Here is a 24937-nt window from a genome sequence, read left to right as displayed (position 1 = left end):
ATTTTAATTTATTTATTTGAATTGTGAGGTTAAAATATGAGGTAATTAATTATATTTAGGTAATTTATTTATTTATTTTGCAGTATTAGGTTGCTTGGTTTTCTCTGTATATTTCTGTATTTTGAATTCATATTTAAATAATTTAAATTTTACCTTAATTCTATCAACATGGATATGTCCCACCTTTATGTGTTGTACTATGGAATGAACTGTGCGCACTTAACAATTGATGAACTGGAATACGAGCTGGCCATTCGTAACATCGATAGCTTGGAAAAGAGACAGCTTAATGAACGTGCCCTCCGTGTACATCTGAAAAGAGAAAAAGAAGATCCAAATATTAGAAAAAAATTAGTCCCTACAGGAACATCTATTGATGATGAGTTAGAAGTGTGTGGTGATAAGGTAGCACAAATTAAACTTCACCTGGAAAAGCGAGGAAGGAAAAGTGCACCAAGTCAACTATTCAAAACCAGATTGATTCACATAGTTTTCCGTTTGGAAAGGCTCAGAACCGGAACAATCGGCGAAAAAGATGTGAACAATTTGGCTGATATTGCATCAGAATGTTTAAAGTTACTTGGTGTTTTCTTTTCATTATCCTCGCCTCTCCCAGAAGTAAGACAAGCCGAATTGGATCTAATAAATGCAAGTCTTGGTCAATTACGTTCAAATGACGAAATTGTGAGGCCTTTGAATGATTTGAACAATGATAATGAAAATAACGTTCACGAGGATTTAGTAGATGAGGAAGTTGCACACGTTCAAGTAACTGAAGATAGAAACCGCGTCATTTCAAATGTTGTGCCAGATAGGAATGTTGAACTGCTTGCCGAAGAAAATAAAAAACTGATGCAAACAGTAAACCAGCTGCTTCAGCGCATACAAGTGTTGGAAGCAAATCAGCAGAATGAATCACATTACAAGACAGTTCAAAATACGTACAATTTAGAGGAACCTCTGGCTTCAGCAACAGAAAAAGTCCAACATAAACCAGAAGATTTTCTGGATTGGTTGAAGCAAAGGAACAGTTCGGTTCAAAATTCGTTCAGCTCCATAAGGGATGACCCGAGAAAAGAGCCGACAAAAATGCCAGAAGGAAATGTCGAAGGAAGCACAGCTCCTGAGAGGTCCATGGAAAGGGGAATGAGACTTCCCATCCACAAGTGGAAAATAAGCTATGATGGGATGGATAATGGCCGTAGGTTGAATGAGTTTCTGAGCGAGGTCGAATTCATGGCCCGTTCAGAAAACTGTTCCAGGGAAGAACTTTTCCACAATGCCCATTACCTATTCACCCATAAGGCTAGGTCGTGGCTTATGGACGCAAATAGTGTGGGAGAGTTAAGATCGTGGGAGAATTTAGTGAAAGCTTTGAAATCTGAATTTGTCCCATATGACGCAGATTATGTCTATGAGAGACAGGCCACCAGCAGGAAACAAGGTGCGAAAGAAAAATTCCACGACTACTACTTAGAAATGGTCAGAATTTTTCGGGGAATGAATGAGCCGTGGGATGAGCGCCGAAAATTCAATTGTCTTTTCCGAAACGCTCGGGAAGATGTCCGAACGGCAATGCTCTCAGCTAAAGTGGAGGACATTCCCACGATGAAGGAGTTTGGGAAAAAGTACGATGCTATCAACTGGCAAGCGTACAAAAATCGCGACGTTAGAAGAGATTACAGGAATGCAAATATAGAAGAAATAGAGAACGAAAATTATAATCAGTTTGGAGAAATCAGCGAGAATTATGAACATGGAAATAGAATGGAATATAAAAATCAAGTAACAAATCAAAATCAGAATAGAAATAGAGAAAAAGTTAGAAATTTAAGACAAGAATCAAAAAATTACAACGAAAATAGGAATGATTTTTGGAAAGAAAAAGAGGCTAAAAGAAATCAGGCCTACAAGCCGAGAGACGAAAGAAACCGAGATCAAAACCGCTACGCTTCACAAAATAGTACAGAACCTGTAGCCGGCCCAAGCGGAAGCAGTGCCCTCCAACGTGTAGTGAATGCATACATTCCACTGAAGCGAAATGTATGTTTCAACTGCCATGTTGTAGGACATTCCTTCGAGACTTGCCGGGAGCAGCTCATACTGTTTTGCAAAACGTGCGGTTTCCCGGGCTTCTCTTCTCCCGAATGTCCTTATTGCCAGGTAAAAAACGGGAAACGGACTGCTTATTGAGGCGAGCCAGTCTTACCCAAAACTCTGTAAGACCTCAAGAAACCGATTTACCAGAAATTCTCCATAATCGCGGCTATTCGCGAGTGAATGGAGGCGTGGCTGAGAGTGAGGAGATTGCTACGGTGCTCGTCACATTATGTGACGACCCCAGACCATTCGCGAAAGTCGATTTTATGGGAATTTCGGTAATTGGACTCCTAGATAGTGGCGCGACTAAAACCATACTAGGTTTAGGAGGCCTTAAAATAATATCAATGTTAAAATTAAAATTAGAACCATCTAGGCTAAATTTAAAAACAGCCTCGGGAGAAAATTTGAAGGTGGTAGGAGAATGTATAGTACCAATCACATTTAATGGTAAAACAAAAATCTTACCTGTCGTGGTTGCCCCAGATCTCAACAGGAAATGTATCCTTGGAATTGATTTTTGGCAGAAATTCAACATCAAGCCATCCATTGAAAGTCCCATAGACGTCGTTGATATTCAAACTCAGGAAACCCTAAAAATAGAAAATGAATTTAGTAAAGAACAAAACATTGAGCTAGAAAAGGTCAAGAACATGTTTCTTGTAGCAGGCGAAGGTCCTTTGGGCAAAACACATTTGCTGGAGCATAAAATCGAGATCAAGGACGAATTTTTAAACGCGGTTCCCATACGAAAAAACCCATATCCTTGGAGCCCAGCAATTCAGGCCAAAATTTACGGGGCGGTGGACAAAATGCTAGAGGAGGGAGTCATAGAGAAATCGACCTCAGATTGGGCCCTACCGGTTGTCCCCGTTAAAAAACGGAACACAGAAGAGGTGAGGTTATGCCTTGACGCGCGGCTTTTGAACGAGCGCACTAAGCGGGATGCCTACCCCTTACCGCATCAGAACCGCATTTTGAGCCACCTGGGCCAATTCAAATACCTGTCAACTATCGACTTGACTCAAGCTTTCTTGCAGGTCCCCCTGGAACACAGTAGTCGAAAATACACCGCGTTTTCGATTCCAGGAAAAGGCTTGTTCCAGTTCTCGTCCCTCCCCTTCGGCCTCGTCAATAGTCCCAGTACCCTCAGTAAAGTGATGGATATGGTCCTCGGATATGGTGCTCTCGAGCCCTTTATCTTTGTCTATTTAGACGATATTGTGGTGGCGAGCAACACATTCGAGGAACATATCCAACGCCTTACTGAGCTGGCGCAAAGGTTGAGATCCGCCAACCTAAGCATAAATCTGGGGAAATCGAATTTCTGCTGCAGTGAACTGCCCTATTTGGGCTATATTCTTTCCCGCGAAGGATTGCGACCTAACCCGGATCGCGTTCAAGCGATCCTGGGGTATGAGGTCCCGAAGTCGGTGAGGTCACTGCGTCGATTCCTCGGTATGGTGAACTATTACCGCAGGTTCATCGACAAATTCAGCCAGCTAACGGGACCTCTGACGGATTTGCTAAAAGGCAAACCGAAGAGAGTCCAGTGGAACAATGCAGCAGAGAATTCATTTCAGGCCATCAAGGAGATGCTCATCACAGCCCCTGTGATGGCCAACCCAGATTTTGCTCTCCCTTTTAGTGTCCAGACTGACGCAAGCGACGTCGCTATAGCTGGAATCCTAACACAAGTTCAGAATGGTGAGGAGCGGGTGATAGCCTACCATTCTGAAAAGTTAAAAGGCGCTGAACTAAATTACCATGCAGCGGAGAAGGAGGGGCTCGCCGCCCTCCGCTGCATAGAGAAATTCCGCGGCTACATAGAAGGAAGGCGATTTACTCTGGTAACGGATTCGTCAGCACTAACTTTCATCTTGAAAGCCAAGTGGAAGTCGTCGTCAAGGCTCAGTAGGTGGAGCATCACATTGCAGCAATACGACATGGAGCTCAAGCACCGGAAGGGCAAAGACAATGTCGTCCCGGACGCTTTATCCAGGTCCGTAGAAGCTGTTGATGTGGAGGAAGACAAATGGTATGCAAATCTGTACAAAGTTGTTGAGGCTGATCCGGAAAAGTACATGGACTTTAAGATTGACTCGGCAAAATTGTACAAATTTGTCTCCACTCGATCGGATGTTCTCGACTACCGATTTGAGTGGAAAGAATGTGTACCAAGATCTTCTCGCCCACGTATCATTCGAGAGGAGCATGACGACAACTTCCACATTGGTTATGAAAAGTGCCTAGAAAAGATAAAGCGAAAATTTTACTGGCCAAAAATGCATGCCGATGTTAAACGGTATATTAGTAACTGTAGTGTGTGTAAAGAAATTAAACATTCGACAGCGGCAACGGCTCCTGAGATGGGAAAGCAGCGCGTGGCCACCCAGCCCTTCCAGATTATCTGCATGGACTACATTCAGTCACTTCCCCGTAGCAAGCATGGAAATGCACATTTATTAGTAGTCATGGACTTATTTTCTAAATATTCCATGCTTGTACCGGTGAAGAAGATTTCTAGTTCTAGTCTATGCAGTATTCTGGAAGAGCAGTGGTTTCGCAAATTAGCTGTTCCCCAGTATATCATTTCAGACAACGCTTCTACTTTTCTCTCCAAGGATTTTCAAGAACTTCTCAGAAAATATGAGGTACAACACTGGGCTAACGCGCGGCATAGGAGCCAAGCTAATCCGGCCGAGCGTTTGAACCGCACCATAAATACTATGATTCGGTCTTATGTTAGGTTGGACCAAAGGCTGTGGGACACAAGGATTTCCGAAGTAGAATTTGTACTGAATAATACAGTACACAGTTCAACAAAATTTACTCCACATCGAACCGTCTTTGGCCTTGAAATAACTACGCGGGGCTCTGATTACCGCTTAGATCTGGGAAAAGAAATGGATGAAACTGAGCGTATGGACAGGTTTAAAGTCATATGTAGCCGCACCTACGAAATGGTTATGCAGAATCTTAAAAAAAATCATGAAGGCACCAAAAAACGTTACGATCTGCGACACAAGCGATATTCACCCACTTTTACAGTAGGCCAGCGAGTTTTCAAAAGAGCCTTCCGTCAGTCCGTGGCCAGCCAACACTATAATGCAAAGCTCGGTCCACAATACATCCCATGCGTTATTACTTCGAAACATGGAACTAGCTCATACGGAGTTTCCGATCTAATGGGAAAGCCTTTGGGTGTTTTTTCGGCGGCAGATTTAAAGCCTTGAACAGGGAAGGTTAATCAAGGGAAAATCATATCGTGGAGTTCCACGCATGTAGTCCTAGGGATACATACCCTACCACGTACGGTACAGTTTTCTCTCTATGGTAAATAATATTCAGATAAAGCTCTGAGATCGTTATTAGAAAGGAGACGCGACGACGAAGTAGTCTAGTCGACATCAAAACTATTTAGAGTCCTAATCTCATTAAAAACAATAAAACGACTTACGAGTCAGTTTAGGTCGTCTGAATGTGTAAATCTTTATGGATGATAGACTTACATTACATTGAACTAGCTTATTGTTCGAATTCACGCTATAGAGTTAAAAAAAATCATGGATTTACCTTCAGGAACCGCTTCGGGGACCACTGATTGCAGCTACAAAACTGGGGCGGGGGGTGACGACCTCCGTAGACCTCTGCTGGACCAAGACTCCGCTGTAGCGCTGTCGGAGTATAAGGTTGCGGCCATCTCGGCAATTGCATCGACATAGGCATCAGTTTGCTTCGAGAGCATCTCTGCCAGGCATGTGTGGCCAACACTCCACCAGTGTATTTATCTAGGCAGTAACAAAGCTCGAAGCAACAATTTGTCCGGAGCTCCATAGAACAGTGCAGCATCCCTGCCAGATTGGCCTTGCCAACACTGGAACAGTTGTCCTGTGAGGTAGCAAAAAAAATTGATACCATGGGATCCGACCGAATACATCTATATATGCCGTCGAATGCGTAGAAAACCTTCCGATCACTCAGCTAACAAGGGGATAATTCTAAAAAAAAAGAAAAAACATTAGAGAAATTTGTTTACTTCTGTCGAGAGCCTTTTACCTTATCTCTCAGAGAAAGAGAAACTGCAAAATGCACTTCTTTGGAATGAAATCCGGGATACCTAAAACAAAAACAAAAATATAAACAGAAGCACAAAAGAATGTGAAAGGTTATTGAACTAACTCCAGTGTAGAAATAAAAGTAGAATTGAAGGATTTTGGTCATCCATGCACTGTGACTGTTAGGTTTTGGTAAGCAATCCCACGAATCGTGCTACCGCATGGCAATAACGGCGAAAATGCACTCTTGCGGATTTCAAGAAGCGTGTGATGGTAGTAGTGTAAAGGAAAAGACCGTGACCTTGAAACCAACAGACGCCCAAACCAACCAAATGAACAAAATCCAATAGGTATATAAAAGAAACCCCATTAAAAGTGCACTTTCTCCTATTAAAGCGCATACTTACCATCTCTAGCCTTTTTCCGAGTGCCTAAGAGCAGCTGCCCGAAGGTGATCGACTAGGGCCATTCGTATAAATAAATCTGGCCAAATTCCTTCCTGCTGTCGGTTCATCTTGAACAATTTCCCATGTGCGCACAGACTCCATGCACCAAAGAAGCTTCGACAATTCCGGTTCGTTTGTCGAGCCGACTTTTTTCTGTTTCTTTTCTCGCGTTACTGACAGATCCAAGCAACTTGCCAAATAATTCCCAATCTAGTTCCCAGAACAGAAACATTTCACATCAGCAATGAAATATTTCAAAGCGTACGATAATAATAATTTGAATCCTCCGTTTATTAGTGTGGCTTAGTTTTAATATTTTTATTTATTTATTTATTTTAATTTGTTGTTTGCTTGCGTTAGGTTTAGGGCTTTATATCACTGTTTAATTTATTATGTGCATGATTATTGTTAAATAAAATGAATGTTGTAGATTTAGATTGGGTAAGAGTGATATTATAAACGTATTTTTTATGAGTCCACGAACTTTGGTCAGTAAGTAGTTGAAATGGGTCGCTGGAGACCGGAGTCGAAGACGTTGATGGTCAGTAACAGGCCGAGGCCTTTAAACAGCGTGGAGTTGACCTAGTCAATGATGATGCCTTATGACCCCGACCCATGTATACACTAAAGAATTGGTTCTCTTCTTGCGTCAACATCTCGGGACCTTTTATAAAACTAGGATAACTTTGAGAACAACTTATCGTTAAAAAAAAACTTGTGCGGTGTCAATTTCGGTCTGTCAAGTGTCTGGTTCAGAGGTACACTTTAGATCGGCGTCTCAGAAAAGTGGTAATATGAAAAAATATTAGCGTGCTAATATTTTTTCAACCCGAGCCGGAGGAGAGTGTAACCAGCATAACCTGTACTGCCTAGTTCAGTAAAGATCTTTGATTAAAGCGCGTACCATGCAAGGAAGCGCCTTAGTGAGCAACGAAGGAGGACCACCTGACATTCCCTAGCGCACCACCAACCAGCGCGATTAGGTCAACGGGAGCGTATTTGGCGGATAGATGGTGCTGTACGTCTTGGTAGCACCATTACCAAGAATGACAAGAGGGCATGATGGGAGGAATCCATGGATGCACCACAAAGCCTTTGACCTGGATCGGGGTCAAAGACCGCATGCAAGATCCGCTTCATTTGGATGGAAGATCTCGACGAAGCCACACAATCCTGTGAACGCCATCAACCAGCTGTGAAGAGCGTTTGAACATCCAGGACCCCGATTTTTGGCTTAGAAAACCATCCACCTTGCCAGTGTCCGTCAACTAGCACTGGCCGTGCTAAGGTTTATTCCGTAGCGCCGCCGTGGAAGCATTTGTCTGCCCGGGTTGGCCGTTCTAGGGCTTGAACCGGTTTGGCCGCATTATCAGCATCCGTCAACTTTGCTGGACGTCATTAGGTCCGTGCTGTGCCTGACCTAGTCTCCGACCGCCCGTCCCTTAACCGCGGGAGTCGACCATTTGCACCTGAATTCCCCCCTCGTGGTGTTCGGAATTAGAGCAGTGCGACCAGGCAGCCCTCAACAATCGCCGGCCTAGACGTCATAGGTGGACAAGCAGCGCCGCAGAGACCGTTGATAGTAGCTGGGACCGATATCCAAGAGTCCTACCGGCACCCGTCGTCTTGGACAAGCTATTCCGGGACCCATATGCCACAGCTGTTCCCGCTCGCCGCCTGTAAGACGCAATCACAAGGTAGGACAACCCAATATACCCTAGGGGAAGTGCTAGTGGCCAGATTTGTAACCCAAGATAGGGAAATAAAGGTGGGATTTCTTTAACGCGCATTTAAGGTGTTTCCTTGTTCCGAATAAATTATCGAGTGTGCCGACCCTGAGGCTTAGAGGGGGATTTTTGCTCGGCTGAGCAGTCTGGGAAACCGTTGGTTACAAGATCAAGCCTCCGGTTCTTTGATATTACTGTGGAAAAAAGAAACTCTGCTTGCTGGATCCACCAACCGTAGTTCTTGTGTGGTTAGCGAGGATGGATTCTTGATAATAAGTACTGAAGAAGGAGTAAAAATTTATGAATTCGACGATCAGTTGAAGCTGCGTTTCCTTGCTCTGGATGGCCGTTATCACAGCACTTACGGATGGACTCAGCGGGATCAAATTTTGCAGCTTGGATTCTTCTACCATGATGCAGCAAAGATTGGAATTTTTGGACGTGATAGTTCCGGAAATATTACATTTGAGGCAGTCATCAAAAATGAAGCACGGCTCGGTTCTCAACAGCCGATTTGGAGAATGACTACGGATCCTGGAATAGATTCAAGTTGGACAAAAAACGGCAGCGATATATATCTTGCCAATGTTGATAATACAAAGCAACAGGCATTCGTAGTTCGTGACCAGAATGGACTCGGAATATATAAATTCAACGAAAAACACATTATTCGAAAGTTGCTGTTTACTGAAGCCATTGCATTCAGTGGTGCCGAAAATGATCGTGTCTGGTTTGGGCGGCTTTCAGCGAGATCGAGTGGTCTGCTTGACCTTATTCATATAAACAGTACTGGTTTATTTGGATACAAATATAACGAAGCTCGACAAGATTATGTTCCAGAAATTTACATTCCACAATTCGCGTTCAGATTAGGATGGGGCAGCCGTTATATGGATTCGGTACTTCTACACGATTTCAACAAGGATGGAAAAGACGAGTTAATGTATAGTGATCCTTCGGGCTTAAGCGTTTTGAAAATATCTTTAGACAATGGTTCAGTAGAAAAAGTACTCTTAGACAGAGATCTACCGGTTTTTGATAGGCATGCGAAGTCAGTGACTATTGCAAAATTCCTAACAAGCGACAAAATAGTTCTTGTCAGTGCCCGTAATGCAACAACTTATGACTTACAGCGCACAACATATCCTACACCACCTTCCACAATAGACGTTAAAGATGCATTAGAGATAGTTCATCCAATCCCTTTAGTTCCATCGATTGATTCTTTCTTATCGGTCAAATACATTCATGATCAATTGATTTTGAGTGAAATCTTACATCCCCGTAATCCATTGCTTGGAGTGCTCGATTTCTCTGTTCCAGTTGTGAATGTACCAAACGCATTTGGAATTCCAATAACACATTCGATTCGATACAAAGAATACGGTGCAGTTGACATTTTTGGCTCTGGCTGGTCGATCAACGTTGATTGTATTTATGTCGACTATGCACAAAGCATTTTCCCGATCGATCACGAATATTACCTTGTTAAAGATGGTGTTCAATCACATTTGCGCCCTAAGTCTAAGCACAATGGCAGTGAAACAATTTTTTTCACTTTGGAAGGCTCACCAGATGTTGAAGTTCAGTATTTAAAATCACAAAAGCTGTGGGAAGTAAGAACTAAAAAAGAGCTTTTAAGTTTTGGCTCTTTGAACAACTTTGATTGCATACAATATGAAACGAATTCGTACGATGAAATCAAACCGGTTGTTTGGTTATTATCAGAAAAACGAGACAATCATCATAACTTTCTTAACTATATTTACGATCAACAATATGGGAAATTACAAAATAATAGGACTTACGTGAAAGATTTGAATTTATTAAGAATCACTAGCAATAATGGAGACTCAGTATCTTTCAATTATACAAGTCAAAACAATACAAGATTAGTGACAAGTATAAAAATACTAACAAGTGACTTTGAACAAAATCTTACATTTGAATATGATTCAACAAAAGCCGCTACTTTTCTGACAGGAATTTATCAAATGGGCATACCGGTGCTGCAGTTTAAGTACGAAGGAGCAAAATCGGAAATGACAGAAATTAAATATCCCAATGGGCTGATTTCTAAATTCTCATACAATTTTTTATCGTTCCCGCAAGCATTGAAACCTTACAAATATAAGTTTGCTTCCGATGCTCAGGTAGTGTACGGTTTTAGTTACATGATTATTGGTGGAAAAACAGAAGCAAACCAAGTCCAGATCATTGCACTAGATGTTGTAGGTTCTAAAACGAATCAAATATCAAGTTTATACTTTCCGCTTCTGGGTAAGGAACCGGTGGAAAGCTTTCAAATACTTACTACAAGGTATTTTTTCGTTGTGATACTTTCTCATAAAAGTCACAAAGAACTTTGTCTTTTCCGCCAAAAAACCGAAGGATGGTCTTCGGAAGCTTCCTACATGAAAATGCCAAAAGAAAGTATTTTGATGACGGGGAAGTCTTTCGTTTTGATCAAACAATCTAATAAGCTCGCAGTGCTAAACTTAATCAGTGACAAATGGGACATTAAACCAGTGTTCAATAATCTTAGTGCGGCAGCGATAGTGAAAACTTTTTCGTATGCTTATTTAGTTTTTAATGATCGAAGATTGTTCATAGGATTTCAAGATTTCAATAATGATTGGATAACAAGACAAATTTCAATTGAACCCAACTTATTTGACAACAGTTTGGATGTTCTACATAAATTTGTATCAGAGAGCGATACATTGAAAAATTTGAAACAAATCCTTGAAAGGGATTTTATCCATACTCATCATAATGCTGTAGTTATCAGAGCATTCGAATTAAATGATCAGAATATAATCTCGGTTTTGTATTTCTATCATTACGATAATGAATTTAACCTTATACATCAAGGAAAAGAAAGTGTTATCATTGAAAATTTGGAGACGTATGTTTTAGATTTACCACCTGTGGATAGCAATATCTTTAAAATCGGTTATACACGCCACGAAGATAAATTTAAAGTAACTGTATTTGGTGTTACCGGTCCAATCATGAGCGAAGTGGAGCGACTGAAGCAGAAAGTAGAAGAAGAAATTCAGAAACATCCTAATGCACCAAAAAAAGAAAAAGATCGTTATCGTACGGAAGCTCACGATAAATTGAATGATGAACTACAACAGATTTACAAAAACGTTACGGCCAGTATCCCACTGGCGATCGATCCAGCCAAATTTGCTTTGTTTGTTAACGAAGACCATGTAATCGCTGCATCCAGAAAACTATATTTCAATGGAAAGCAGTGGCAACAGGAGAAGATTCCTGATGAAAACATCAAGGTGTCAAATATAAAATTGAAACTAGGCGATTCCTTGATTCTTACTAAACTGAATAGGAATGATACCTTCAAGTTGCGTCATTCATCCCAAGAAAATGAATTTCTATGGGACTCTGGTACAATGTCCGGCAGTGACTTGCTACTTAATTATCCAACGTTCATTGGAGTCCAGAGACCCGATAGTGTTGGGCAAATTTATTTGTTTGGTAACAATAAGCTGAATTCATTAGGAAACGATGAATACCTCAGTAGATTAAGCAATCATCTGGCGGTCATTACAGAATCCAAGGATCGTAAAACAGTTTCCGTTAGATCCTTAAAATCTTTATTGGAGTATCGACAAAATGTTATAACGAGTGAAGAACTTGTTTACAGTGAAAATAATGTCAAACTTACAAGATTCGAATATGATTCTAGTAAAGTGAGACCTTATTCCGAAGGTATAGCTTTTATTAAATCCAAAATTTTACCAGGAGGGAATCCAACACGTTTTGGGTGGTTGGAGGAAACTTTTAACCTCACGGATAGAACAAGAAGCGTAAAAACGGTTCACAACTCTAAAGGAGTTGTAGTAAAGAATATCATTCCGGATGCTCCAAACGAAGATCAAGCTTTTGATAAAGATAAATTTTTGATGGATCTTCAAGACAGACTCGTAATAGCTGATTTCAGGCCTTATCGGATATCTCAAGAAGTAGTGTCGTACTATGGATTTGAACCCTACGAAGCCAATCGAGTTGGTACGGGTAAAAGCTGGATGTTTGAAAGAGCCTTGATTATACAAGAGGAATCGAATCATTTCATCAGACTTGTAAAGAACACATCTGTAAATGGTTCTTTTAAGCCGAAACTGAAGGGTTTGCCTTATGTATTTTCGTGTTGGATTCGAACACCTGATAATACTTTGATTGAGCGGAGTGTGGCTTTAAACATCTCAAATAGTGGTAGACTTCTGAAAAATATCATCGGAAAAGTTCAAGCAAACGTGGGTGATTGGAAATACGTTGAGGCTACTTTTGAAGGAATTCAAAGTGAACAAGATATTCAACTGGATGTTATAATAAAAAATTTTAGTAATCAACACATAGACGTAGATCATGTAAGAGTGTCTCCTTTGAATTTCGATTTCAATGCCAATATTTATGACAAACGATCTGGAAAGATAAAAGCTATTATGAAATCTACAGGATTACTTCAACAAATTTTACATGATCAATTTGGAAATGTTAAGGCTCGAATCTCACAAGGAGGTCTGCTAGAGGTGTTCACAATGAAAACTCAGGCTAGTGGCGCTCCTCGTAAAAACTTTATCATTTCTCGTGTTGAGATGAAACCAGCGTTTGGGGAAATTATAAAACATGACAGTCAATCTAGTAACGGAAAAAGTATCAGACAAAAACTAAAATACTCTTCTCAGGTAATAAGTATTCGATGCTTATACAAATTTTCCGGAGAGGGTAACCAGTTATTAGGTTTTCAGAATATTATCGCTAAATTGAACAAAAGTGGAACTCAAACATTATTCCGAATTGGAAATAACAAACCCGTACCTATCCCTGCTGAGGGCGAGTTAGCTTTATTGTACACAAAATCTCGAATTGCTGTTTGGGTGCAAGGACATCTAATAGCAGAAATGCGTTGGAGTTCAGATCCCGAAGTATGGAAGCATGTTGAACTGAAATCTTCAGGAGCAGCTTCCATTACAGAAGTTTTGTTCATGTATGATCCTGTAGTCAAAGTTTTTTACCTCAACAAACTCGGATTGGCCATTCAAGAACTTATTTTGAGTGATCATAACTCCGTAAACATTCGACAGATTGTTTATGACGACATTGATCGACCAGTTCTGAAAACAAAATGGACAAGAATAACTCCCGATCGGGAATATTTTTTCAAGTATAACTCAGAGTTGATTGCAAATCTGGACAACATATTGAACAATCGGAAAGCTACTGGGCTTGTAAACCAATTGAATTCCGACTGTTATGGCTATCCCTATACCTGGATTTCCTACAACGACACACCATTGGAAACAAAATTGGCCATGGGTTTACCGGGAAAACCATACTCTGTAGACGGATCGTTCCACGTCAAATATGGGAATGATCCGAGTGTATCATTGCTGAAAAACTTATTTCCACAAAATCAAGGTTTTCAACACAACTTCGAGCTTAATTCAGGTGGAGCAATGCATGTTCAAGTTTTAGACTCCTCATCGAATAAGGTGGCTGAATTCGTTAAAGTACTAGGACATGAACACCGCTTGACAACTTACGAGTATGATTCGCTAAATAGATTGGTACGTGTGCTACCCCCCATGTACCATGAAACGGCAAACACTTTTTCCCAAACAGATTCCTTCAAAGTTCAGGTAGCAAATTCGAGTAACGAGGAACTGAGAAATTTGTGGGGCAAACAATACCGATATGATCCTAAGGGTCGGCTTGTTGAAAAAGTAACACCTGATTCAGGCAGGCAGCAATTTTTATATACTGAAGAAGGTTTGTTAAGATTCATCGTAAATAGTGATTCAACAGTTGTTTATCACACCTATCGTTTCGACGGAAGAATTGTAGAAAAAGGAATTTTGAATCTCCCATATCATCAGTTAATGGCAATTTTGGAAAACAATTCTAAGATTCCGAAGACTTCAGAAGCTATTCTCTTTGATTACGGTGAACACGAAAAGCTTCCTAGTATCAGACATCAAGTAATAAAATCTCGTAAAATTTCAATTGATGCTGCCGTTACTGAGGTACTTTTGTTCAATGATAGAGAACAGTTGCTCAATCAAATATTTGTAGCTGCAAACAGCTCAGTTTCACTAGATTACGATTACAATAACGATCGTATATCTCGTATAAATTACCCTATTCTAGTTTATGGAAAAACTTTAAAAGTAACTTACGACTATCATGCCGATGGAAATGTTAAAAATGTGTACAAGAATAATGATGTACTGGTATCAATAAAATATACTCCTTCAAACTCTATAGCTGAACTGGAGTTTGAACCTAAAGGTCACTTTTCCTACAAACGATCATTCAGTTACAATGAACCTGGATACCTGTCAAAAATTACAGATAACTTTCTTAGCGAAGATGTACAATACATAACTGGTAGTTATGGAGGTGTTTCTTTTGGAGACGGCACTGTTTCTGCAACTACGTTCAACGCTACGTGGCACGAACGTAGTAATATTGACTTTGTTAGGCTCAAAACAGAACATTTTCGTTCAAATCGATCCATTCCCGCCCATGACACTGATTGCTTTGAACCCTTGAAAAAGTTGGGTTATTTAGATGAGTTTGATCGTCCTCTCAACTTATTTTATCCTCTGCTGGAATTACAAATGCCCTTAGGTTGTAATACGGGAAGCCGTGCTAATCAAATTGCTTCAATTCTTACCTCCAAAGGATTTCCCATTGTTTATGGCCATCGATACGATTACGAAAACCACAAACAATTGATCAAAGCAAAGTATTTTCAGAATTCCTTGGAAAGTTCTTTGGAACCTTTACATGATAAAATATTTTCAAACAAAATTCGCGGCATAAGTGTTTCTGAATCGAAAACAATTTGGAATACTTTAAATGCTGCCGGATTCATCATTACCGATTGTAGCAATAGGAAGTATTGCCAAGCACATCAAGGCAAATCACTTTTTCACCCAACTGTTTCTAGTCATATAAATGCTGCTTCATTGGAAATTCTGTTCAGTAATGGTATTCGTGCTCGAAAGGATATTCCCGAGAAAATATTTCTCATTGTTTGTAAAGTCTGGCATCAGTCGGGGTTGATCAATCATAATGAGATATGTCGATCGATGTGGAAGGATTTGATTTCGCATAACTTTGTAGGACCCCAATCTAATCGATCATTGAACACTTTAGATCCAATTTTAAAACAAAGTTTAAAAAGTCATTCGCGTCATCTAACCGATATTGTAACACTCTTACTAGAACATTTCGCCAAAGCCCTTGGACACTCCGAAGGTGACATACAATCCTACGGTATTGATAGCAACGGTAATCATATTAAATTTTATACGGGTTTCAGGCGCTATCGTTTAGAATATGTTGCAAACAGTAACAGAATATCAAAAATTTATCTAACCGATTTGAAAACTGAAGATTTAAAGGAAATGGAATATACTATGGAGCACGATCAAGCAGGAAGTGTTACGAAAGCGACTCATAAAGGTATCTTGAAGATTGAATATGATCGCTTAATAAACCGTGCCAAACTTATTCACATGGTGGATGGCACTAAGGTGACTTTACGATATAACGTTCGCGGTGAAAGAATATTCAAGCAGGTTAGAAATAGTGGAGGCCTTGTATCTTTGGAAAAATATTATGTTCGAGATTACAAAGGCAGATGCTTAATGGACTATGAAATAACATTTTTGGACAAAGAAAAATCTTATGTTCGTGAAACCGCTTATATATTCGCGGGGAACACCATGCTTGGTTTTATCCGTAATGATCAGTTCTATAGTGTTTTTACTGATCATGAAGGTTCTGTAAGACTCGTAATTAAAAATGGTGAGGTTGTTGCTGCTTATGACTATCTTCCTTATGGACAAATGCTTCGGAAATTCAACAGTGATCCCGAAGCTGATGTATCGTATCGCTATACTGGCCAAGAGTGGGACGAAGAAACTGGTTTATACAACTTCAATGCGAGATTGTATGACCCGGATATTGGGCGGTTCTACCAGGTTGATCCAAAAGAACAATATCCCAGCCCTTACGTGTACGCAGGTAACTCCCCAATTTCTTTGATTGATCCTGATGGCCAATTCGCCTTCCTCATAGTAGTAGCGTTTGCCGTTGGTGGAGCATATTTGGGTTCATCAGCTGCCAACAATTCCTTCAATCCGTTCAAGTGGAAATTGAAACCGACCCTAATAGGTGGATTTATGGGAGGCCTATTGGGTGGCTTAGCTCCAGCAGGCATCGGTGCTTCGTTTGCATTTCTTACCGGAACTGTGGGGTTAACTAGTGTAGCGGCAGGTGGCGTTATGATTGGCACTTCATTAGGTTTTGCCTACCTAAGTGGTGCATCTGCTAACCAGAACTGGAATCCACTAGATTGGAACTGGTCAAGTCCCGGAACATGGAACTCTTTATTTTCCGGTAGTTTAACTGGGGCCACATTATTTGCTGGTGTTGGAAAAGTTCACCAAAAGTTCATAGCAATCAGTGGACTGGAAAACGTAGTGTTTGTAGGTGTTGTGGCAGGGTCAGTAGGAGGTATTGCACTTTTCACCGGTTCGATGGAGAACGATTGGAATCTTAGTTTTTGGGAGTGGGATTGGAGTAAGCCACAAACAGTTTGGAAAGTTACTATGGGTGCTAGCTTCGGTCTAGCAGTCTCGGCTGATCTGCATAAAATTCATTCACAGGTTGTTAATAAAGTCAAGGATTTTAAGGGACTCATAAAAACTCTAAAGGCTGGAGAAATCGAAAATTTCTGGATAGAAGCTAATATCTACTTCAAAGATTCGAAAGATTTGATTATTGAAATTAAAGATACTCTCAGGAGACTATCCACTGCAGCTGTGAAATCACCATCGGGCATTGCTCATGTAATTGTTTCACGGCCCAAAGCATTTGGAAAAGACACTGCAGTGGGTACGGTGCAAAATGTGTTGTTTGAGTTGGCGAAATTTGGGCCTTTGGAAAATGCTATAGGTGAATTGAAAGAACAACTAGAAGACATAGACAAATTAAACAGACGCGAAGGGTTCAGAAAAAAACGTGACGTAAATTGTTGCGAGTTGCAACTTTACAAACCTAAGTTTAATGAAGTTGAAAACGATTTGAAAAATTCAGCCTCTTCTTTAAAGTTTTCATTATTTCAGGATTTATTTGAATATCTCAAGTTTTTTGATGATGTACAGTCTAAGAACAGAAGAAAGGCTCAAAATTCTTACCCAGGATTCCCTAAATCATTTAACAAGAAACGCAAACCGTATAAAATTAATAACTGTATTCGATTTGACAATTCAGATACAAACCCTTACGTCCGGTGCTTTGGAATAGATTATCATTCTTATATTTTTTCGCACATCGAAGAGACAGTTCTACTAACAGAAGATCATTATTCGTACTGCACTCCACTAGAATTTCAGGGTCAACCTTCTGTTGTTTGTCATGGAAAATCATCTTCCTTTTTGGCTTCACCTTATGCTGTGGCAAATGTACTGGATCATGTCAATGGGGCCATGATGCTTGCTATGGTAGTTCCTCAAACTATGAGAAATATTGCAGATGGGGTGCGATCTGTTTTTAATTTTTTCTCTCAAAATTCGAATACCAAACTGATAACAAACGCTGATGATCTTATTAACTTAGATGAAAAATTGGAAACATTGCAACAAAATTTTGAATTACTGAAATCAAATTGCCCTTGTAATATGAGGTGGATCGAAAATATTATAGAAGATTTGCATGAAGATGTTGAACTGTTTCGAAGTGGATGTAGATTGAATAGTTTTCACGAATTAATAGACCGCTTAGAAGTTATAGATCAGGAAATTAGAGATATTGTTTTGGAAGAAAACTTTCAATGTTCTAGCTTCAACCCTACAAGCATACCACATTTATCAAATCTTCAACAATTTTCGAGAAATATGTTAAATATTAATGGAATAAGTGTTAAGTCATCAAATGAACTTTTACTTGCTAGAAACTAAAACTGAATCATGTTGGATTGAAATCAAGGATGAATTAATGGCTCTCACTAGAAAAAAAAAACTTGATTAGAAAGAACAACTCGTCTTTTAAGCTTTTTGATGATATTATACAAAAATCGCTGAAAAAAAAAAATACGAAAATCGTTTTGTTTTTATATCACATCATGTATAAACTACCATTTTTGTCCATGCCAGGTTGAAACTTATTGGATATTAAATGTTCAATTGACTTCATCCATATGATACCGGCGGCTCTATAATGTCTGTAGATATATAGCTTCCTTTTGAGTTTAAAAAAAATACGATAAGCTGTTTACGGTTATATTTTGGCTATAGAATCTTAACTACTGTAGAAATAATAAGGGTATTTTTTAGTTTGCTCTTTTATTTCTTGAGAACATTAGAAATAAGGCCGGAAAAAATTTCAAATCCTTCTTTTGTCACTCGGAGTTGGGACATCGCGAGGAGGGGGACAATAAAAAATAATGCGGAAAACAAATAAATTGGAATAAATTGCACGGAAGCTTGTATGCAACAAAATTTCATATTATATTGTTGCACAAAACCAATAAATCAAGTAATTTTTTATCGAATAATTCAATGAAATCAAGAAAACAAAAGGTGAAATAACTCCCTTCTTCTTAAATTCAATTTTTAGTCTTGTAAACTTTCAGATATTGGAATAAAGTTTGAAGGAATTTACATAAATTACTTAAAACTTTATTTATGTCCCCCTTCGAGTTTTTGGAAATTTCGATGGGGGGGGGGGGGGGGGGGGTGACAAAAGAAGGAATTTATATTTGTTCCAGCCTAATGAGAAATTACAAGGGGTATGTCGTATTCTACGCTTATGTCGTTTCTTTGGACAAGAATTTTTTATTTTGTTCACATAGTTTTCCTTTGCACAACATACAGTACCGTTAATAATTGTATAGAAAATGGAAGCTCGCGCACTGTCATTTTGACTTTGAACTTCCATAACTTTTTACTCTCATGATATTTTTTAATCCAATTTTCTGCGTAAGATAGATCAACTATAACACTATTATATCACAAAATTTGAGCTTTCTGAAGATTGTGTGGCCAGAGATTCAGTAATTCCATGAAAATTTGACTTTTTGGACTTTTACCATTCAAACTGCAATATCTCAGAAACTACGCAACTTTTTTTATTCAAATTTTGCAGAGTGATTGTTGAAAATTAAAGTTAACATGTCTGAAGTTTTTGAAAAGTTCCATCGATGGGATCAAATGTTACGCAATGTCCAATATTTCAGGCATGAACCTGAAAACACTGACCATACTGACTGGACACTCGATTTCGTTTTCTGGATAATTTTTCCAGAAAAAAAACAAAAAAAAATCATTTTTCCAACAGTACGCAATGTCGATTCCAGAGTGCGCATCGATCGATTTGAAGAAATGCTATCCCAGTTAGGAAATGCCACCCGACTTTAAAAATAAAACACGCAATTTCTACGATAAAATCGGGCTAAACAGGACCATTTTTCCTACAGGGCATTTTTTGTCAAATTTTTCAGGTTCGCCACCTGCCGTCGGTATTGCGAACCTGCAAAAGCTGATAACAAAAAATTAGACAGAAAATGGTTGAATTTTTGTTCTAAGAGTCAAGTCAGTGTGGTCAGTGCTGAAAATGTGATTTCTATAGAATTTTAAACAATTCGTGAGAACAATATCTATTCCATCCACAAATCAGTGAAATAATGACTGACAGAAGCAGTGAAGAAAAGAAAAAAAATGAATAAATGTTGTGTTTTGAAATCAGAATCTCTCAACATTGTTTAAGGTTTTGATTGAAACAGATTTTCTGGTTGTTGAACATAAAAAATGATTTTCCTATGGAAAAATTCGTCCAAAATTCTATAGAAATCGCATTTTCAGGCTCATGTCTGAAATATTGTACATCGCGTAACGTTTGATCTCATCGACAGAACTTTTCAAAAACTTCAGACATGTTAACTTTATATTTCAACAATCACTCTGCAAAATTTCAATAAGAAAAACGTTGCGTAGTTTCTGAGATATTGCAGTTTTAATGGTAGAAGTCGAAAAAGTCCGATTTCTGTAGAATTACTGTATCTCTGGCCACACAATCTTCAGAAAGTTCATAATTCATTATATCATAGTGTGATAGTTGATCTATTTTACGCAGAAAATTTTATTAAAAAATATCATAAAAGTTATGCAAGTTCAAAGTCAAAATGGCAGAGCGCGAGCTTCCAATTTCTATACAATATTATAAACGGTGTACTTGATGAACATAATTCCTAACATTCACTTGGCAACCGTTTTCCACGTCGCTCGTTGCGCCTCTGTTCTTCTGGTGCCTACCGGATTCGCGGCGAACACCTGTTTTGCAGGACAGTCGTCTAGCGTTCTCGCAACATGTTCTGCCTAGCGTATCTGCTTCGCCACCTTTTGGATACTGTGTTCACCAAAGAGTAGCGCGAGCTCGTGATACTTCCCTCACCTCCACACTCCGTTTTCCTGTACGCCGCAAAAATGGTTCTCAATACTCGTCGCTCAAAAACTCCGAGTTTGTGCAGGTTCTCCTCGAACAATATCCACGTCTCGTGCCCTTAGAAGACAACCAGTCTAATAAGCGTCGTAAACAGGTTACCCAAGCAACCAAAAGTCGCGTTTTTACTTAACTCCGAACTCCGAAGTTCACATTTGGCTGAAAAAATGTATTACGGGAACTTTAGGTGACTCTTGTCGCGTAAAAGTTACTCAGGAACTTCCATCGCCCTTTGAAAGGTTAAACTATCGATAACGGAACTTCTAAGCGCTTTTAATGGAACTTCTTTCAAGAAGGTCGATAACGTTCGCGTAACATTCCAAAACGCACCATTAAGATACTTGAAGGTGTTTTAAAGAACCTATATGGGAAATCTAAGCGACATGTCAAAAATATTTTTCAAGAAGGTCGATAACGTTCGCGTAACATTCTAAAGCGCACCATTAAGATACTTGAAGGTGTTTTAAAGAACCTATATGGGAATTCTAAGCGACATGTCAAAAATGTCTGTCAATTTCTTGTCATGGTATTTGTTTTGTTTATATCTGTACTAATATTTACAAATGGGATTCAATATTTTTTCGAATTTTTCTTATAAATGTTAAATAAGATATTCGAATAAATTTTTGATGATGCGAATTTTTGTTATGATTCATATTGTGTACTGAAAGTCCTTTGAACGAAATAAGGTACCTTCTATTGACCAACCCACTCAATCATCTCAAATGACATTAAGTTTAAATACTAATCATTACAGTGGCAATTAGCTATTGCTGGATTGGTCGAGAGGCTGGTGAGTTTCATTGCAACCTAGAGAGCAGCGGTTCAATTCTCTAGGCGTGTAAGCAGCTTTTGTAATCAAAACAATATAATTAAAATCAATGAGATAGATTATGATAGACCGGCAACCTAGCAATCTGACATGTGGTTGTCAGAGCAATCTGTCAATTGGATTTTTTTTTCGGCGCGTAGAAGTTTCTTGACATTCTCTTAGAAACTGAATAGCGTTCTCTACAGCCACCTAAACGAACTTGAAAGTAGCTTTAAGAACTTAAATTTTGGGCTGATTAGCATTCTCTTCAGACACAAACGAGAGCTGATTAAGCTTCTATGGAACCTTTTTAAGGGAATTCTGGTTGCTTGGGTATACTTCGTACGAGGGCTAAGTTTTCTCGATACCAAAATTTATAAAACTACATGCAAACCAATACAGAAGTTTTTTGATTTTATCACGCTCAAATAAAAATTCACCGTGAAAATGGCGAAACCGTGAATTTGGCGATCGTCTTAACCCCTCATCCGCACTAGGTTTCGTTACCTTATCAGACTTAGGAGTGTCAATTTGACACTCCAAGCTAAAATCGTTCTAACTCTTTTCATATCTAATCGATTACAACAAAACATATATCACTAGAAACCTTGTAATGTTAGTAAAATATGTTTGGAACATTATAGGTACATATACAGCTAAAGCTCCTGTTTTCTCGTTATTCAGTAGGAAAGTAAAAAAAATCCGAAAAAACATGCCTCAGAAAATTTATTGCAGCATTACATACTCAAAAAAATATCTATCTTATACATATGAAAGCTTAAGTAATAGTCTACATAAAAAAAGTCAAGAAATATTAAAAAAAAAAATTTTAAAGAAAGGGTCACAATAACGACAATAAGTTAAAAAAAGTGGTCTGAAAAACCTACTTTTCATTCGATTGCTTGTGAAGACTGTTTGAGGGGTGCTAAAGTTTTTAAAAAATATGACTACAAAATTTATTCTTATTTTAACATTTTGTTGTATTTTGATTTTTGTTACAAAGAAAAATTAATTTACTACAATTTTTTTAAATTGACTACTTTACGCGATTTTTTTACATATTGAAATTTCATCTCTTTTTTTAGTTCAGCGTTAGGTTGCACCCGGATTTTCAGTGCTTTCTCGCCGTTTGAAGCAACTAAAACTATATCCGTTGAAAAGGGTATTTTATTTACATTCTATTGAGCTGCAACAATTTACGCTGTGAGATTTCACAAAAATATGAAAATTATAAACGTTTCATATAAAATCAATTATAATTCAAACGACTTAAATAGATTTTACTTTTGGAGTGTCAAAATGACACTCTAAGTCGGAAAAGGGAGTTTTTTTGTCCAGGCTTCCAGGGTTCGTCCATAAAAAAAATTAAAGATGCAATATTAAAGAACTTTTGAATTCATTTAGGGTCCCGAAGAATTTTTCGTTTTTCGAAGTTTCTGAAAAAGTTACAAGCATTCAAACTTGCAATAGTATCAAATTGACACTCTTATGCGGATGAGGGTTAAGAAGTGGACTGATCATAAGATGTATTGATCAAAGTTTACTTAACAAAAAGGACCGATTTCAGTTCCATTTTTTTCTTTGTAGCAATTTTAAGATTTATTCTCGAGCATGAAAGCATCTGTTAAGCCAATTAACGTGAGTTATTTAATTTTAATGGAAATTCATCAGCCGTTATTTCTTATGTCGATTTTAAAAAAAGAATTGACCTTTTTTAAAAAAATATTTGCACAACTAAGACTTTTAGAGTGTGTTTTTTAAAAATTTGACCATAAAGGTCAGATAATCCTTTTTTTTCATAATAAGCAGATATAAAAATCCGAGACCCATTTACATATTTTAAGGCAAAGCTAGAAGAATTTCATCTTTAAAAAAAATCATTCAGAAAACAACAAAGACTGCCCAATCGGGTATGCGTATGGCACACTTTCAAATAAACGAGTTTAAAAAAAAAATCAGATAACCTTAATCTCTTTTCAAGAACGCTTATATTCACCCACATTTTAATATTATTTAAAAAAAACCCTTTTTTACACGCATCATTATTTCGGCTCTCGGCTTCGCTCTCTGCCTAAATCACCACCCACCGTACCTACTCGGAGAGCAAACAAACACGTTTTGCTGGACGCGCTGCTTGTGGTTCTAGAAATTCAGGAATGATTTTACGTTTATAATTTTCATATTTTTGTGAAATCTCACAGCGTGAATTGTTGCACCTCACTAGAATGTAGATTAAATTTGCTTTCCAATGAATATACTTTTTATTGGTCCAAGTATAGTAAAAGCCGATGAACAGACAACAGAAACAGATGAATTTTCAACTTGTGAAAAAATCGCGCAAAGTAGTCAAATTTGAAAAATTCCAGTAAACTCAATTGTTGTTGCATCAAAAATCTAAAAACAACAAAGTGTCAGAATTAGAATAAAATTTGTAATATTTTTTTCAAAGCTCTACCACCGCTCAAACAGTTTGTAATATCAATCCAATGAAAAGTAGGTTTTTCAGACCACTTTTTTGACCTTTTTGTGACCATTTTATTAAAAAAAATTTAAAAAAATATTTCTTAGCTTCATGATGTAGACATTAACTTCGGTTTTTTTCGGATTTTTTTTTCTTTCATGCTGAATAACGAGAAAACTAGAAGCTTTAGCTTTATATAATGTTCTAAACATATTTTACTGACATTACAAGGTTTCTATTGATGTAAGTTTTATATGAAATTCATAATAATTCAAACGACTTAAATAGATTTTACATTTGGAGTGTCAAAATGACACTCTAAGTCGGAAATGGAACTTTTTTTGTCCAGGCTTCCAGGGTTCGTCCATAGAAAAAGTAAAGAAGCAATATTAAAGAACTTTTGAATTCATTTAGGGTCCCCGAAGAAATTTTTGTTTTTTGAAGCTTCTGAAAAAAGTTACAAGCCTTCAAAGTTGCAATAGTGTCAAAATGACACTCTAGTGCGAATGAGGGTTAAACAACGTTAAACTGGGGCTGGGTAATATTGAAATCTTTGTGTTTAAGAATTGTGACAAATACATTACAATAAATAATACTCCTGGCTCCTCTGTCTATCATGCAAGGAACTTTCACTCGCCTAACATTTTTAGTCACTGATTAAGCTATCGTACAAACTTGCATGCATTTCATAAAACGGTAACTCATTTCTTGAAATATCTGCTTCACGAATGGAGCTCCGCAGCAGCAGAGTTATCCAGGCTGGTTCATCGTCGTCGTCAGTCTTTTTTCGACTA

At 38.4% G+C, this 24937-nt stretch overlaps 2 protein-coding genes across 2 annotated transcripts; one reads left to right on the top strand and one right to left on the bottom strand.

Moving 5' to 3' along the window:
* On the bottom strand, positions 1–6774 carry LOC129749222 (uncharacterized). The gene is made up of 5 exons (XM_055744162.1): positions 6566–6774; positions 6160–6220; positions 5677–6101; positions 2569–2693; positions 1–312 (listed from the first exon to the last, which is right to left on the bottom strand). Exons 3-5 carry the CDS (start codon positions 6019–6021, stop codon positions 198–200), a joined length of 585 nt encoding a protein of 194 aa, XP_055600137.1. The 5' UTR covers positions 6022–6101; positions 6160–6220; positions 6566–6774; the 3' UTR covers positions 1–197.
* Positions 6775–8255: 1481 nt separating this feature from the next.
* Positions 8256–18447, top strand: LOC129742067 (uncharacterized). Its single transcript, XM_055733913.1, has 2 exons — positions 8256–8301; positions 8539–18447. Exons 1-2 carry the CDS (start codon positions 8256–8258, stop codon positions 18330–18332), a joined length of 9840 nt encoding a protein of 3279 aa, XP_055589888.1. The 3' UTR covers positions 18333–18447.
* The last annotated feature ends 6490 nt before the right edge of the window (positions 18448–24937 follow it).

This window comes from Uranotaenia lowii, chromosome 2 (genome assembly GCF_029784155.1).
Source record: "Uranotaenia lowii strain MFRU-FL chromosome 2, ASM2978415v1, whole genome shotgun sequence".
NCBI classification, from domain to species: Eukaryota; Metazoa; Arthropoda; class Insecta; order Diptera; family Culicidae; genus Uranotaenia; species Uranotaenia lowii.
This window is presented reverse-complemented; position numbering and strand designations above follow the sequence as displayed.

Excerpts from the sequence above, each read along its gene's own strand:
- LOC129742067 (XM_055733913.1), top strand. The coding sequence starts at position 8,256 with ATGCCACAGCTGTTCCCGCTCGCCGCCTGTAAGACGCAATCACAAG. Across the intron at positions 8,302-8,538 it reads CTGTAAGACGCAATCACAAG|AAACTCTGCTTGCTGGATCC; the intron begins GTAGGACAACCC and ends TGTGGAAAAAAG.
- LOC129749222 (XM_055744162.1), bottom strand. The coding sequence starts at position 6,021 with ATGGTATCAATTTTTTTTGCTACCTCACAGGACAACTGTTCCAGTGTT. Across the intron at positions 2,694-5,676 it reads CCCCGAAGCGGTTCCTGAAG|GGTTTCCTGAGTTTGAATAT; the intron begins GTAAATCCATGA and ends TTCTATTTTTAG. Across the intron at positions 313-2,568 it reads ATCTGGGGCAACCACGACAG|ATGTACACGGAGGGCACGTT; the intron begins GTAAGATTTTTG and ends TTCTCTTTTCAG.